The 16,676-nt window shown below is 41.3% G+C and overlaps 1 protein-coding gene across 1 annotated transcript; it reads left to right on the top strand.

Moving 5' to 3' along the window:
• The first annotated feature begins 798 nt into the window (after positions 1-798).
• LOC143322345 (uncharacterized) lies at positions 799-16,180 on the top strand. The gene is made up of 9 exons (XM_076733479.1): positions 799-985; positions 1,173-1,259; positions 2,018-2,091; positions 2,434-2,557; positions 11,488-11,687; positions 13,995-14,273; positions 14,421-14,585; positions 15,116-15,361; positions 15,483-16,180. The coding sequence occupies exons 1-9, from the start codon at positions 924-926 to the stop codon at positions 15,518-15,520; spliced, it is 1,275 nt and encodes a 424-aa protein (XP_076589594.1). The 5' UTR covers positions 799-923; the 3' UTR covers positions 15,521-16,180.
• The last annotated feature ends 496 nt before the right edge of the window (positions 16,181-16,676 follow it).

Raw genomic sequence — 16,676 nt, 5'->3', positions numbered from 1 at the left:
AATATGCTTACTGTACAGGACTAGTGTTTTATTTCCATTATCTGCAAGAAGATGATATCCATAGATATCCAGGTGTTGCAGCAAGGCTATGTCTATGAGCAGACCTCAAAGACCAAAAACAATACAGTGACAGCAAGAGGCATATGACATGCCACAGGTCTCCAGCTGGAATTAAACCAGGGATGCTGCAGTTATATGATATGTGCCTTCACCCCTAGGCTTCCCAGTGTCCAAAAGGAACTACAGCCAGAGAATAGTAGTTCTGAATAATTTTGAAAAAAACAGGCCTGATCTAACCTTGGGATTACCAAACATCAGATATGAGGTAAGGTCAGCCCTCCATCACTGTCCAGCCATCAACAAGGTGGTGATGAAGAGCACCTTGTTTCCACCATAAACAATACTTTATTCACCCCAACTGTTTTGGTGTGTTGGTGGAAATCTCATAGACACATATTTCCAAACCACAGCTGACAAAATCATAAAACTAAATTACAAGATACCATCAGAGGTAAGTAAGAATTTGTTTTGGGTGGAATAAATCTTTAAGGGCAAGTACAGATGGGTGACATCTGTACTTGTATAACGTAGATACGTACGTGTGTGTGTGTGTGTGTGTGTGTGTGTGTCATGAAGGATCAAAACATGAACCTGGCACAATCAGTTTTATTCCAATTTTATTTCACTACCATCGTTCTAGTCCAGTAGGCGGCGGTAATACACCTGTAAACTGGCCGGTTAACCACCAGAAGAAGAACTCCTCCTCCTCCTCCTCCTCCTCATCATCATCATCCTCCTCCTGCTTCCCTCTACTGTGGGGAGAGTTGAAGTAGAACGGTAGTGCAGTGAAATCAGGAACCACTTTCTTCTCTCCCTGTGACTAGAAGCATAGGTTTGTTCGGCGAAGTTGCATTGCAGATAAAATGTCGTCTTGGGCGAAATCTTCAGTAGCAGCCCGGCGGCCACCAGCTAACCCAAATGGAAGGTAAGTCTTATGGTACCCTGTAGCAAGTTTAGCATTAGCAACTAATAGGCTAGGTAGCGGCCAAGGCAAAAAACAAAACAGTATGGGCTCTACAAACTGATAACCACCCCTACCACCCCCGTTAACTTTATTGAAATTACTTGTAATAGTTAAGGCACTCAAAAAAACTCATTCTTTTGTTGCGCAGTGCTCAACAAATGCGTCTGTTCCGAAGAGCAGCGCCCTACCCCACCAGAGAGGAGAGGACCGACGAGCTCAAGGATGCCTTGGACAGGTACCAGCTTTACATTCGCCCTTAAGACAGCATTCATATAACCTGTCATATGAGACCAACTCTTGAAGGTCCATATGGAGCTCAGAGTGTCTCCTTAAATTGATAATAAGCAATGCGTTTCTGAATGTGCTACCACCCCACGAAGTAAGTGAATGGGTTTTCATTTAGGATGCTCAAAGCATCAGAAAATGACACCTGAAACACTAACTACTTGCCAAGGGAAATGTCACTTTCTCTCATGATCATCCACTGGACAATTTTAATAGAAGTAATTTTCTAACAACGGAATAGCTCCAGTTAAAATTGTTAAGGTGTAATTGTGACAGCAGTTAGATGACAGGTGACACCTGTGATTTTTAGTTAATCCTGAGGTGGCTGTGGCTAAGGAGGGAGAGTGGGTCGTTCGATGTGTATGCGTGTGTGAATGGTTGAAGTTTGCATGTTGTAAAGTGCTTTGAGTGGTCAGAAAACTAGAAGAGTGTGGACATAAATGCTATTCATTCACCTTGACTAACCCAAGTATTTCAGCAATTCACAGATGAATGTTTTAGCAGTTTGTGTTGAACAAATAATCAGCCATCAGAATGTGTTGTCAAAAACTGCAGTACATCAATTTCTTTAATTTTCACTATACTATTGGAAGTAAACTAAACATCTTCAGTCATATCAAGTCATCTAGTGAACAGTAGGCTTAAAAGTACCCCTCTCATTAAAATGGTATGTTAAAAAGTTGTCCTGTTTCACTGCTTTTCTTTCAGTTATGAAGAACTAGAGCAAATGCAAACCTACAGTGGAAGTGTGAAGTATGAGGGTTACAAGCATCAAGCAAATAGTAAGACTTTTTCCTCATTTCCGCACCAGTCAATTTTTTTGTTGTTGAAACGAGTTTCTCGGAAACCTTGCACACAAACACACAGTTTTTCTTTTTATTTCCTTGCAAAAATTCTCAATATCAAAACCCACGCTGTATCATTATGCCACTGCATCTTAAATAAAACAGCATTTCTTCCAAAACTGGTAGCACATTAATGTTGATCTCATATTAGCCAGACAACTGCTGTCATTTCTCCACCTGCAAATTTCACATTCTCTTTTATCCTCTGCTTTCTCCATTCTGTCTCCCTTCACCTCTCCTTCATTCTCTCCCAACTCCTTCACCAACATCAAACCTCAGCCAAGTCAGAGGGCTGCACTCCTGCAGATAGACGTAAAGCCCTGTATCAAAAGTTCTACAGACAGGTGCAGGAGGAGAGGAAGCCGGCTGACTGTGTGGTCCTCTCTGTCACCAACCAGTGCCTGTAAGTACTTAAAGCAACAATTCAGCCACAGCAGTTGAAATCTGGGCGGCAATAGATACAGGGCTTGATAGCTTATACTTTGCTGCCTGCCAGTGAGACAAGACTGATGGATGTCATTTAATTGTCCATTTTTAGTGCTCCAACCAAGAATATTTGGCATGTAGGCTCAAACATTAATGTCAGCTGCACACTCATTCTGTTGATGCTTGGCTGGAATGACTCTTATCTTTGGTTTTACTGGTGCCTATGATGGATAGAGACTTGTTGTCCGAGGGATACCTGATGTCATTGTTCTGATTGTTCCAACAACAACTATGATAACAATATCACTAATACTAATACTAATAATAATAATGATAATAATAATAATAATAATAATAATAATAATAATACAGGGTAAGATACCATCGACATATAATACGTTTTTGATAATAAGATTATCCCTGACATGGTGAGGTTGTCCCTCAATTGTGATGCACATCAATGAACACAACACACACGCCAACATTATTTTTATGTTGCTCTGTTAAATCCTCATTAGACAAGCTCTTGTGTAAAAGTACCACTTCTTGCTGCCACGGTTTCCTCTGAATGACAAGGATTGAAACAATACATTCTGTAATGATGTAAGAGGACAAAACATGTCCCAGCCCATACTGAACTAAAGGACAACTAGTTATTGTACATCTGGGTCTCATTTTCCAAGTTTTTCCCATCATGGCAATTGCATAAAAAATGTCCTTACTCATGAGAAGAAAATATTGTTTCTATACCTTAATCAGTAAATGGCAAAGATTGAGAGTTATTGTGTTTCACCCTAACAGTAATGCTTTTGATACTTAATTTTGCTCCCACACATTTTTATTTACTCTGCTCTGCTGCGAGTCATCTGGTGCTGATTTCATTGCTTTAATTTGAAAGCTTTGCTCATATCCTGCAACACAGTGTCTATTAAGAATGTTTGGTTTTTGCCACGGACCGGCTGAGATTGTTAATACAAGTGTATCCCTTTTTTTTAAATCCCAAATCCCTTTTTGTTAAAGAGTAAGGTCCTTTCTGTTTAAACAGAAACAGTAATTTCTAATAATAAAACATGCTTCATTCAAACTTGACAAAAACAAAACTCACCAAAACGTCCGTGGTTAATCTTTCCACTGTTCCAACAACCACCAACTCTGGTTTGGTCAAAATAAACCCTTAATTCACTCTTTGGAAGAGGAGTGAGTGAGAGGGTGGACATCAGAGAACTCTGGAATTATTTTCACTGGACATAATGGCCCGAGAGGCTTATATCTTAATATGCTGGACATCCACAGATTATTTCCAGTAAAGGGGTAAACCCTAACGTGCATTATAAAGATTTTTATTTTTGGGGGCAAGGCCACTTCAGTGTTTGATAAATAAAATATTTGTTGGGGCATCACGTCCAAAATGTAGGGCACCAGGGCCACAACCAATAATTCAATATTAATAAGTTATAATTATATATTTTGAAGACAGAAACAGCATTCAATCGATAAAAAACAGGACTGAGTTTATTAAAACTCTAACCTGAATAACCTAAATGTTTGACTTTTCCACGAAGTGCTGTCTGATTGATATAACTCTTTTTGAAAGCAATAAACAAACATCCAAGGCAACATGAACTCTGGTAGGAGTATAATGTTTATCAGGATGTAAACCTAAAATGAAAACTTTGGGGTCAAGTGTTAAGTGTATGCCCAATATATTCTCCAGAGCTTGTTTAATCTCCCTCCAAAACTGTTGAACTTTATTGCATTCCCAAACACAATTTAAAAAAAGGTCATTTTTTCCTGTCCACACCTGATACAGGTTGGGGATAGCACTATTATACTTGTTTAGCTTTTCCGTTGTCACATATGTCCTCATCAGCCAATTATTTAAAACACTTTTTTTTACATGTTAAACATTAAGCACACTGATGAGATACTTCTCAAGGTGAGACTACTAGTCTCTTCTCACTAGATACACTGCAGATATACAGCAGCTAACAGAAAGAGGAGATATTATACGGAGAAATATTAGCTGTTTCTGGATGAATAATTGTTCATGTGAGCATTGCATCTGGAGTCATTAATAACACCATCAAGCACATCATGTTTAAGAAAGTATGTACACAAAGTGCAGCCGTTTGCTGAATACTGCCATGAGAAAATAATTTCAGCTTCAGTAATCAACACAAACACACATTTATTATTATTAGTCCGTAAACCGTTAATCAAAACAATAACTAACTCAGTCAATCAATGCCTGACAACCTTATCATTATTAAGCAGTTACATAGTGTTTCTGTGGTAGTATAAAACATAAATAATATACATACAGGTATTGAATTAAACTGAATCTCCAGTGAAAATATTATGCCAGCTTTATCCTTTAAATATGATGTTTATATCTGTCCAATTATGTTTGGTCCATTGAAGTTAGGGGAGTACAGTGGCATACAAAAGTCTTGGTCAGATTTTCTGTTACTATAAATAGCTAAGCAAATAAACAACAACCTGATTTCCAAAACAAAAATGACACTTACAGATTGCATGTAGTTTGTCCTTGCTTGTCAATGAAGTAAGATTGAAGAATGAAGAAGACATGAATTGGACTTGAATCTTGGTCACCTTTGCAATATATAAAGGAATATTTTCATCTATGACAAGTCAGTGTAGTTATTGGGATTTGGTAGGAGCAAGTTTGGTTATCATCAGATCATTAGGACCGTTACTAATACCAATTACTGCCTTAATGTAAAGAAAATTGTTAATTGTTGTTAATTGTTAATAATGGTGCACCACCCTGGGATCAGGCATCAATAACCAAACAGTGGATATAATCTCAAAAGGGGCTGTTCATTTAAAATGTCAATGTTGAAAATACCATTTTACATTTTTCAGGTGAGCAGTGAGTGGTTTAATCTGAGCACTGACCCTCACAACCAGCTTTTACCAAAACACATATGCACAAATTATTTCATGCAACTGCTCTTTAAATGTACAATAGCATTTATTTACTTCAGCAATACCAATCAACAATCCATAATCCTTCAATCAGTAAACATCTATTGTCCAACTACAACACAAGCAGCTTTAATTTAAGCAACTACATCAAAAAACATAAAGGCGCAGCATGCAGGCGTGTTGCAGGACATGTTTACACTCCTCTGAGCACAAGATGGCAGGGAGCAATGCCGAGTTGTACCACCGCTATCTGTACCATCACTATCTGCATCTTTAAGGTGTGTGTGAATGCCTGTAAACTCCTCCACTTGAGGCAGGATCTCTCTCTCTCTCAAGTGGAGGAGTTCAAGTATCTTGGGATCTTGTTCACGAGTGAGGGAAGAATGGAGCGTGAGACTGACAGGTGGATCGGTGCAGCGGCAGCAGTAATGCGGTCACTGTATCGGTCCGTCGTGGTGAAGAAGGAGCTGAGCCGAAAGGCGAAGCTCTCGATTTACTGGTCAATCTACGTTCCTACCTTCACCTATGGTCATGAACTTTGGGTCATGACCGAAAGAACGAGGTCCCGGATACAAGCGGCTGAAATGAGTTTCCTCCGCAGGGTGGCAGGGCACTCCCTTAGAGATAGGGTGAGGAGCTCTGTCACCCGGGAGGAGCTCAGAATATAGAGTCGCTGCTCCTCCACATCGAGAGGAGTCAGCTGAGGTGGCTAGGGCATCTCTACCGGATGCCCCCTGGACGCCTCCCTAGGGAGGTGTTCCAGGCATGCCCCACCGGGAGGAGGCCCCGGGGAAGACCCAGGACACGCTGGAGTGACTATGTCGCTCGGCAGGCCTGGGAACGCCTCGGGGTCCCCCCGGATGAGCTGGAGGAAGTGTCTGGGGAGAGGGAAGTTTGGACATCCCTACTTAGACTGCTGCCCCCGCGACCCGGCCCCGGATAAAGCGGGTGGAAATGGATGGATGGAAATGGATGAATGCCTGTAAAGGCATGTGGATGTGTGTGTGTGTGGGTTTGTAAAAGAGAGAGAGAGAAAGCACTCAAATCAAAATAAAAAGGGAGATCCTAATTGTCATCGGCTAAGGGTGGTCAAAATAAATGAATCTTGCCAATTCAGTTCAGAGTCCACCAGCTATGGCTCTGGTCTTTTAATTGATAAAGTGCAGCTGACAGGCTTTAACATGCAGCGGCATAAAACTGGCACACAACATAACAAAGTCCCACTGTGCGGGGCACAATGATAAAGGGATTGTAAAAGGACTTCATTTATACTATATAAATGAAGTCCTTTTCAAGCCTGACAACCACTCAAAGTGCTTATACAACACAAGCCTGCCTTCACCCATTCACACACACATTCATACAGTGGTGGCTAGGCCACCTGCTCATTACAGGCATATAATGGTGGCTAGGCCACCTGCTCATGACAAACATTAACACACAAACTATCAGGGGCAATTTGGGGTTCAGTATCTTGTCCAAGGATATGTAAGAATCAGAATCAGAAAAAGCTTGATTGCCAAGTACGATTTTACACATATGAGAAATTTGTTTAGGTGACGTTGGTGCATGACACATCTATCAAAATAAGCTATTAAAGAAGTAAAAAATATAACAATATAAATATATATACACAAGTCCAAGCTGAGTGTTAATGTAATGCATAGAGTTATGGCAATGTCAATGTGACAAGATGAGGCAGAGGTGAAGTGTGAAGAGTGTTGGGGGGGGTACGGGCCTTGTTGATAAGGCTGACAGCAGCGGGAAAAAACTGTTACTGTGACGTGAGGCTTTGTTCCTGATGGACCACAGCCTCCTGCCAGAGGGGAGTGTCTCAAAGAGTTTGTGTCCAGGGTGAGAGGGATCAGCCACAATATTCCTTGCATGCCTCAGGGTCCTGGAGGCGTACAGGTCCTGAAGAGATGAGAGATTGCAGCCAATCACCTTCTCTGCAGACCTAATGACACGCTGCAGTCTGCCCTTGTCCTTGGCGGTGGCAGCAGTGTACCAGATGGTGATGGAGGAGGTGAGGATGGACTCAATAATGGCTGTGTAGAAGTGCACCATCATTGTCTTTGGCAGACTGAATTTCTTCAGCTGCCGTAGGATGCACATCCTCTGCTGTGCTTTCTTGATGAGGGAGCTGATGTTCAGCTCCCACTTGAGGTCTTGGGAGATGATAGTTCCCAGCAACGGAAAGACTCCATAGTGTCAATGGTGGAATCACAGAGGGTGATTGGGGCAGGTGAGGCTGAGTTCTTCCTGTAGTCCAGTACCTGACTCCACCTGCAGGTGGAGTCAGGTACGCTCAGTTGGGAGAGCTTCTCCTGAACCAGAGTTGGGATGATGGTGTTAAAGGCAGAGCTGAAATCCACAAACAGGATCCTAGTGTAGGCTTGAAGGGATTTTTGCAGTATTTCTTTGTTCTCTGTCCTAAGACTTTTATTCTCAGGCTTCAGATTGGACATGTAGGCCTGTCTTTGTTTATTCACATGGTGAGCTCCCAGCATTCCCCCCTTTGGTCCAAAGAGTGGGGTCCTGGCCGCAGTCTTTGAGCAAACCAGCGCAGAACAGTTCATGTGGGTCAGGGTAACCTGAGGGTTACACAGTCTTGTGTTTCAGTCCATACAGTTCATAGGTTTCATAGAGAAGAAAGGAAGAAGAAATGAAAAAAGAAAGGGAAAGGTGTTAGAGGTTAATTGGCTTACTCCTGCAAAGGACTGGAACTAGCTAGTGGGAAGGTTCCATACTGCTGTGCAAAGCATAGTGGCAAAAACAGGAGGAAATTCAGTCTGGCCTGAAACTTTTGAGTCCAAGTCACCAAAATGGCGCCGCGGACGGCTGCCTTGGTGTGTTGGTGCGCGTTGTTTTAGTTCTGTTTATTGCGATGGTACCCAGAGCTCTTTCACCAGAGAAGAGCTCTGGTGAAACAACACCAGAGGATTTATTTCCTAATTTTCTTCTCCCAACATTGGAAATTTTGGACATGCTGGTCAAGGGTGCGCTCACCTTTGCTCACGCAGCGAAACGCCGGAGAAGAAAACAGGCCGGTGTGCTCGTGCATCTTCGCCAGCGCGGACTACGCACAGCAACACTGGGAATATTTCTCTCTAACGTGCGTTCACTGCCCAACAAACTGGAGGAATTGCAACTGCTGTTGAGTAAAAACAGGGACTTTTCATTTGCGGTTTTGTACTTCATGCATTGTATGTGATCAGGGACACCCCATCACACTGATGGCCTCCTGGGAATGGAAACAGCTTGTAGAGTTCAATCTGGTTTGCCTGAACCCATTTGTAAGCCGGTGACTGTTTTAGCTCTGAAAGAATTATGTGGAGAACAGGGACTCCACAACCATGAGAGTCTCTCAAGAAGATTGGCTGGAAATCACAAAATAATTGCAAAGCACCTCTCTCTGGTCATTTGTTGTGAGAGTATCTGCTTTCACAAGGTGCTGATCAATCTTGTACTCAAAGTTGGGATAACGTTCCTCTGTTAGGGAATGGATACCATTGAGGTTGTGTCTTCTGGCTGAGTCATGAGGGCATACACAACCATGGTACGTCCATTGCCCAGGGAATTGTGCAGATGGCGTCATCCCGTAGTGTTTCATGGACCAGTCATGGATAGTGCTGTCAACCAGTATCCCTTCAGTTCCCAGAAGCAGGGCAGGGGCTAGTAGAGCGCCTGCAAACCAGACATCTTATGTCCCTTAAGGGTTGCAAGGCAGCTGGGCATGCCTGCTGCTTGTATGGGAACAGCTGCACCAGCTTCACTGACAACTTGACATGCCTGGGGAATGGTCTGTCTGGATGATATGTGTTCTGTTTCAGTGGTCAGGGGAAAAGGCACAAGTAAGGGTCCTGAATCTTGGATGACACTACCTGTGGGCCAAGTGAGCCAAGTCCATATGTTGAGTTCTGTATCAAGTATACAGATGTGAATGGGATACACACGAGACATCTTGTGGAAAGTCAAGTCAACCTGCATGCATTTTGAGACTTACTGTACAGGACTTGATTTGTATCTATTTGCTGAGGGACAGCATTGCTCTAGCAACCTCTGCAAAAAAGCTTGAGGACATCAAACTTATTTTAGAACCTGAATCACACAGGGCGAGTGTGCTGACACCCCCCCCCACATCACAAGTGAGGTGTGTATATGTTGGGCATTGCCCTTGCAGACAAGAGGGTCAAGGAAGGAGAGTGTGCAATGTTAAGACTGATGGTTTCAGCAAGTTCCTAGGGCTTCCTTGATTCCTTTCCCAAACCTACAAAATAGACTTTAGTGGTGGAAGGGAATGCCACCTGATGCAGTGGTACTGCTGAGGGAATGGTGTCAGGTCTCAAATCAGAACAGAGATGTGATATGTCACATTCAGGTCATGTAAGATTGAGATAAGCAAGCCTGCTACCCAAATTATGTGGCCTTATGAGGCAGCTAGATTGCTACATCATGCTGCCTGCCCCAAATATATAGCAGGGATACTAAAGCCATTTTCTCATAAGAATTCTGAAAAGTGTCAAAGATCACAGTCAGGTCCAGACGTTGTCCAGAGTTGCCCTTTCACACATGTAGTACATTTCGGTACGGTGTCCAGGTGGAGAAGGACTCATCTGGTATGGTGGCTGTTTTTGTATCTGCAATGTTAACAAAAGAGTGGAAAACAATATACAGACATGGAGAAAAGAGTATGAAACAGCTACGCTGCATGCAATGTCATCAACACACTCACTCGCTTGTGGTGTAGCAGGGTAGCAGTGCATACACTGTTAATGACCGTGTGTAAATATGGCTTCAGGGATAGCTGCCATCGCTGCCAAATCTCGACCAGTGTAGACATTTCGACTGTTGCTCGGTATATACCGTCATTCCTTCCAACCCTAAATTTTGCATAGTGTGTTAATTCAATAGGCTATTTGAAACTCTGGGACAAATTAGCTAGTGACTAATAATCAGTGGTACATGCCATGTGAATGTGGTATTTGCAGCTGTAGTTTGGACTGCAGTATCAAATGTATATTGGAGGTGTTAAAGTGATACTAGAACCCTAATTCCAAAAAATTTGTTACGTTGTGTAAAACAAAATTTGAGTGATAATTTACTAATCCTGTTTCACATACACTCAATCAAAAACAGTACAAAGACCATGTATTTAATGGTTACCTCATCAAAATCATTTTGGCAAATATATGCTTATTTTGAATTTGATGCCAGTTATGTGTTTCAAACAAGTTGCGGCAGTGGGCAGAAAAACTTAACCTCAAATGACTTTGCCTTCTTCTATGTTGGTGGATGTCGGCGTTTACCTGAATTGGCATCTCTGCTGCTTCTAACCAATGTTGGAACAAAGTATAAATCTGGGAGGAAGCCTTTGTTCCATGACACATGAGGATTAAAATGAATTAAACTTACCATTCATGTTTCAAAAAAGGTGCAATGTCAAATGCTACCAAACCAATCCATATCCAGACATTTATTCACTCTATATCAAACACCACCATTATCAACAGTGGTCTCCGACTGCAAATATCTGCTTCAGCATTTTAATTTTTTTGATGTACATTTTTTGCCTTTGACAGAATTGTTTGCAGATTCAAAAGTCAGTCTCTTAAGTCTTTCATATGAATGAGACCTTCTGATTTACCTAATATATTACCTAACCACATACTATAACACTAAATACATCTATGAGAGATCCAAAACCTTGTGTTATTGCCATGCAAAGTTCAATGTAATGCTACAGTTGGTTCTTTCTAATGAAATATCCACACAAGCAAAATCCACCACACAAAAGAAATGATGACTTATAGTTTCATTTTGTCAGTAATGCACACTATAAATCAAGAAATAACCCTCTGTTCCTCTGAGAGATACAATTTAGTTTTCTCTATATGCCAACTGAGTCACTTAATATAGACATGTCAAGTTAACAAAGTGTCTCTCTTCCTCTCAAAGGGATTACCCCAAATCGCTAAGCCAGTGCTTGCAGGAGCGTGGCCTGTCAGTGGAAATGATCTACCTTCAGGCGGAATCGGGCCTGACCCGGGCCCTGCAGGATATCCGAGCAGGCGGCTCCTCGTTATGTATTCTGGTGGAGCAGACAAATGTAGCTCTGTCCTCCTGCACTGTTATCATATTCTCAGAATCCCTCAAAAGTAAGTCCCAACCCCTCATTCCTTCAAGCTCAGCCAAACCACCTTACCTTTTTGTGAATTTTGTTTTGTGTAGATTTTATCAACACAAAATCTGAAGAAGAGAAAAAGAAATACTCCCATTTAAACATTAGACCAACTGTAGATGTGAACATGTAGAGGTACTTCTAATTCTGCACCCAACTGTAACACACACACACACACACACACACACACACACACACACACACACAGGACTGATCTTCACATTTCATAAGGTTAAAAGATGAAACATTCTCTTCAAGAGTTTAAGCAAGATTAGTGCATCACGTTTGTTTTATACAATTTTTTAGTGACAAGGAAAAAAGGTTGGGCAACTCAAAAGAGTTGACTTCTGAAATAACTCTTGCCAAGGTCTCTGACTCAGTCCAAGACTAAGAGAACTTTCTGTGAGAACTGCTCATAGGATTGCTAGAAAGGCAAATCACCCCCCATCCCCCATCGTGGGCTTCATGGAAGAATCATCCGAATAAAACTTTCCGACATCTTTGTCACAGAATTGTCAATAACAGATTTTTGTTTTTTATTTAAAAAAAAATCACTTAAGGTCATCAAATCTACACAATATTCATTCAGTATTTACATTAATGACACACTGTTGGCAGATCATCAACTGGCTGCCACTGGTAAACACTTTTACATACTTAACAAACTGAACAAAGCACAAAAGTAGCCAAGTAGGTATGGAAAAGGGGTAATTCCACATTTAGGTTTGGCTTTTTTGCCAAAAGTTAGACAAGGTAAATACCTCTCTCATATCCGTATTTCCCAAATGGCATATTATTCCTTAAGAGGAAAACTATTTACCACAGCTTTGGTTTTATTTTCATAGCTTGGGGATCTGCTTCATCATAGCGTTGTACTCACCAGTTTAATTGCTACAGTCTCTAAATTTGGCAATGTTAATAGAAATCAGAAACTCAAATGGTCAGACAAAATGTAAACAATTCCCCAGGTTAGACAAGCTTGTTTGGGAGTGAAAATGAAGGCAAACTATGAATTTGAGACCCAAACTATCCATTTAAAATACTGCATTTTAAACATGACCTCCTATTTCAACTTGGACCTTCTGTATTTGCTCGAGTATGGCACACTCAAGGTCTTCCTCTGCAGCGAGGGACTATTACTGGCCGCTAATCTTTAAAACCTGCAGGTTTCTTTCCAAACTCTGTGAGCATCTGACTGCTCATTCTCATTACCCCATTGGACCTATTTTTAGCAATGTTGTCACATTCATACACCTTTGCAATTGTTATGGTCAGTAGGATGTTACTATAATCAGTGGAACAGATGGCCAAGGCTATGAAAATGAATGCAAAGTTGTAATAAAGCATAGTTTTTCTTAAAGCTGACTCAATATGAAACTTGAGAAGGAGAAACGAGATTGTCGATATCTATACCATTTTTTGTGTACAGCTGATTAAAAAAAAAAAAAAACAACAAATAACACACAGTCCTGTTTCACTGTTACACTTATTTCTACATGTATACTGGTTTTTCGTCACATGGAAATACATGTTGAAATACACATCACTGAGTGTGCTTAAGTCATTAAGCAACCTGTGTGATTTTGATGCCCCACAAAAACGTATTCTCTTTTAAATAGAACACAATGTGCAAACAAATGTCCATAATACAGATTGCAGATATTCATGAGATAATACAAGAATATCACAACTATGCAAAGTGATGTAATTGTTCTAAGATGATGCTACTCCAAAAGGATGCCCTAAGTTCATTTTTAGTGTGGTCTACACTTCAAAAAATAAAATGAAAGAAATAAAATCAATTTAATGTATATCCCAAAGGAAATATAATAAAGAATTAAATTAATGAACACAAATCATTCCAAGTTCATTCACTGTATTTTGGTGTCACATGTCTGAATGCACATAGAAAAAATTAAATTAAAGCTTACTTAGCAGTTAAATGCAGGTTTATGTCCAGGAACAGCAACAAAAATCAAGTTACTAATAAGTTAACATCTTTGTACAACTTGCATGTCCCCATTGTCCCTCCTCTTCCAACAAACCGCAACTTGCATTCAAAAGTACCTTCCTAAAACCACCACCTACCAATGTACCAATTTATCAGCTGAAGTTGCCGACCCAACATCACATTCAAATGAAACTGATTTCAGTGTGACCTGCGTGACCAGGACGAACCCCATTGATTATCCTGCTACTCCAGCAGTTTTTCCTCTTGTTTTACCCCTTTCTTGCCCCTCTGTTCCCTGACACCTCACCATTAAAATTCCCATTTCCCTCGTAGTCCATCGCAACATGCCCAAAGACCAAGCCATGGACTTTGTTGCAGCGGAGTACTGTCACGGACTTGTCAAAGAGCGCCCAGTGAGGGACCCTGCAGACATTGCAGCACAGGCGTCACAGCTGCTGGATGACTTCCTGGATAGAGAAAAGATTGAGCGCTACACTGTTCCCTCTGAAACCCGTCAGCTCCTCATGCTGTTAGCTGAGGGGGTACATCTCTACCCCGAGGAGCTGGAAACCATCTCAGAGTATGTCCGCACCCGGCAGGAGCACATTCAAGGTGTGACCTTATGAAGCTATAGAGCTCGAACTTCTGATTGCACCTTTAACTTCTTATCTTTTCACTCCTTCTCTTTTACATCAGACCTTTATGTAGACCTGTCTATTGTTGTTCTTGAAATGTTTGTCTTTCTTTCTTTCTCTCCAGCCTCCAACACTGAGGGAGAGAGGGGTAATATGTTACCTCCAGGACTGGGGAAGCCGCCTCCTCTGCTCCCTACTCCACCTGGGCCCCCTCAACTCCAGTCTCCAGTCGGAGCAGGGGGGCCCATGATGGACCACCCTCCACCTGCTCCTCTCTTGCCTTCACCAGGTTAGACTGTGGAGTAGACCACTTACTTGACGATTTAATGTGTCTTAATTCCTGACAGTTCAAGGGTGTAGGAACCATATATCTGACACCCATGTTTTTAAAAGATCTAACTTCGTCATCCCTGTGTTTTAAAATTGTAAACTGTATTTTCCTGCCCTTGTCAAAGGCCTCAAATTCCACTCGTATTGTCTGCAAAACATGCATCTCACTTCTCAGACTGTTCTGCTATTCATGAGCAAGCCACTTTGAGGATTTTCAGTTATCTGAAATGAAAAATCTCAATTTGAAAATTAGTTGATGGGCAAGTGTTTAGATAGATTCTTACTTCCAGGTAGCCACTGGCTTGTCTGAATTTATTTGAAAACACTTAAATTACTTTAGAAAGGTAATCCAAAATACTAAACACAGTGCCATTTCTTTTTATTATTTCCTCATCTGAAGTATCTGTAATGTAGATTCTCCTTTCATCTTGTCATGATGTTCTCTGATGATGTTTTTCATTCAGACATTTCTTTGGTCTCTCCTTTTAGGCTCTTACCCAAAAACCAAACCTCCTCCGCTGCTGTCCTTGCATCGGCCTCCTGGTCCATCATTAGGGGCCGCAGCTTCACGAGGCCCCCTGTCCTCACACATCCCGTATGGTGCCCCTGCTGTGCCACGCGGGCCCCTACTCCATCACACTCCTCCATACCACCCAGGCCCAAGGGGCCCTCATGGGAATAGAGGAACCCCACCATCTCTAAAGAGTTCCCGTCCTCCACTTCTCTCTGCTCCAGGTAGATTGCATATACCCCCCACCCCCCCACCCCCACCCCCCAGCTTTGTCTTAAAATAGATAATTAAACTAGCAAAGTGAAAAGTTACTTTTTTGTTTTTTTCCTATCACCCTCTGATTAGGTGCAACTCTTCCACGACTGAGTGGCCCACGACACTAAGAAATGAAGAGACATCCACACACACAAACACACACTGGAACACCTGCAGGCTACAAGTGCCAGCAGTGTTTTGAAGTTTTCACCTAACAGAGGACTGGCCCCTGCATAGGATAACTGTTATGACCTTTCTAAATAAAAGAAGTAAACCACATTCAGTTAGATGAAAAAATGGTAGGTAGTGTTTGATATTATCAGATTGATGGAGGATGGCATGGAGTAGTCCATGACATCATTTTAAATAGCTTTTCCATTATCCCTCTGTCATCATTTTTTTCCCCTCTTTGTAATGTACATTTTGCACCCAGAGTTATCCCTGTTAAAAAAAATAGCATGTTCTTCCAGTGTGCCTGTAGACTCCATAATGTTAGTGTAGGTTACAGTGACAAACTGGATTAACCTTGGACATCTGACTTGCCTCGCGGAATGTACGGAAAATCCTGGTTACAATGGATAGTGGATTTATATTTAAACCAGGAAAATATGAGGTATCGGTAATCACACAGTGGTAATTGGCCTTTTTTACGTTTATAATGAACATAGCAAGTAGCCTACCTGCTGTGTGCAGTGTTTCAAGATGGTGCTCAAGATTTCACTGGGAGTTCTGAAAGATTCCCTTGACGAGGGAATTTCAACAACCAATTAAAATTTTGCTAATACCATATTGGTTTATATTCATTCTTGGGTCAAATTTTATTTTATTTATGTTTGATTTCATTTTCGACACAAGTAGAAGAGTGTATAATGGTTCTCATTCTTAAGTTGTAAATCAACAAGTCCTTTACAATCAATGACTGTGAGTTTCAGCTCACCCCTTGTGTGTGTTGCGTGTTGTCTAAAACAAATGCACCGTGGCAGTAAAAGCATGGTCCCCGAAAAAATCTTTTTGCACAATCTTTGTTTAGACATCCAGAATAGAATTACAGCCTCACAGTTGTATGCCTCCACCAACCAGTCAAGTTGCAGTTTACATCCATGTTTATCCAGACTCATACAGTATATGTAGTGAAGACCTTGAAAGAATTTAATAAAATATATTAAGTGTATAATTTACAACGTCAATGTCAATATATTGATATGTATGATTCCAGTGATTAATTTTGAGTCACCTGCTGTCTTCACAAAGAGGCTATTTTTATAGAGGAGTACAGAGGACTCT

This window comes from Chaetodon auriga, chromosome 6 (genome assembly GCF_051107435.1).
Source record: "Chaetodon auriga isolate fChaAug3 chromosome 6, fChaAug3.hap1, whole genome shotgun sequence".
Taxonomy (NCBI): Eukaryota; Metazoa; Chordata; class Actinopteri; order Chaetodontiformes; family Chaetodontidae; genus Chaetodon; species Chaetodon auriga.
Note: the sequence above shows the minus strand (reverse complement) of the source record. Positions and strands in the feature narration are given on the sequence as shown.

Coding starts and splice junctions, on each gene's coding strand:
- LOC143322345 (XM_076733479.1), top strand. CDS start 924: ATGTCGTCTTGGGCGAAATCTTCAGTAGCAGCCCGGCGGCCACCAGCT. Junction 986..1,172: donor CCAGCTAACCCAAATGGAAG/GTAAGTCTTATG, acceptor TTTGTTGCGCAG/TGCTCAACAAATGCGTCTGT. Junction 15,362..15,482: donor TCCACTTCTCTCTGCTCCAG/GTAGATTGCATA, acceptor CCCTCTGATTAG/GTGCAACTCTTCCACGACTG.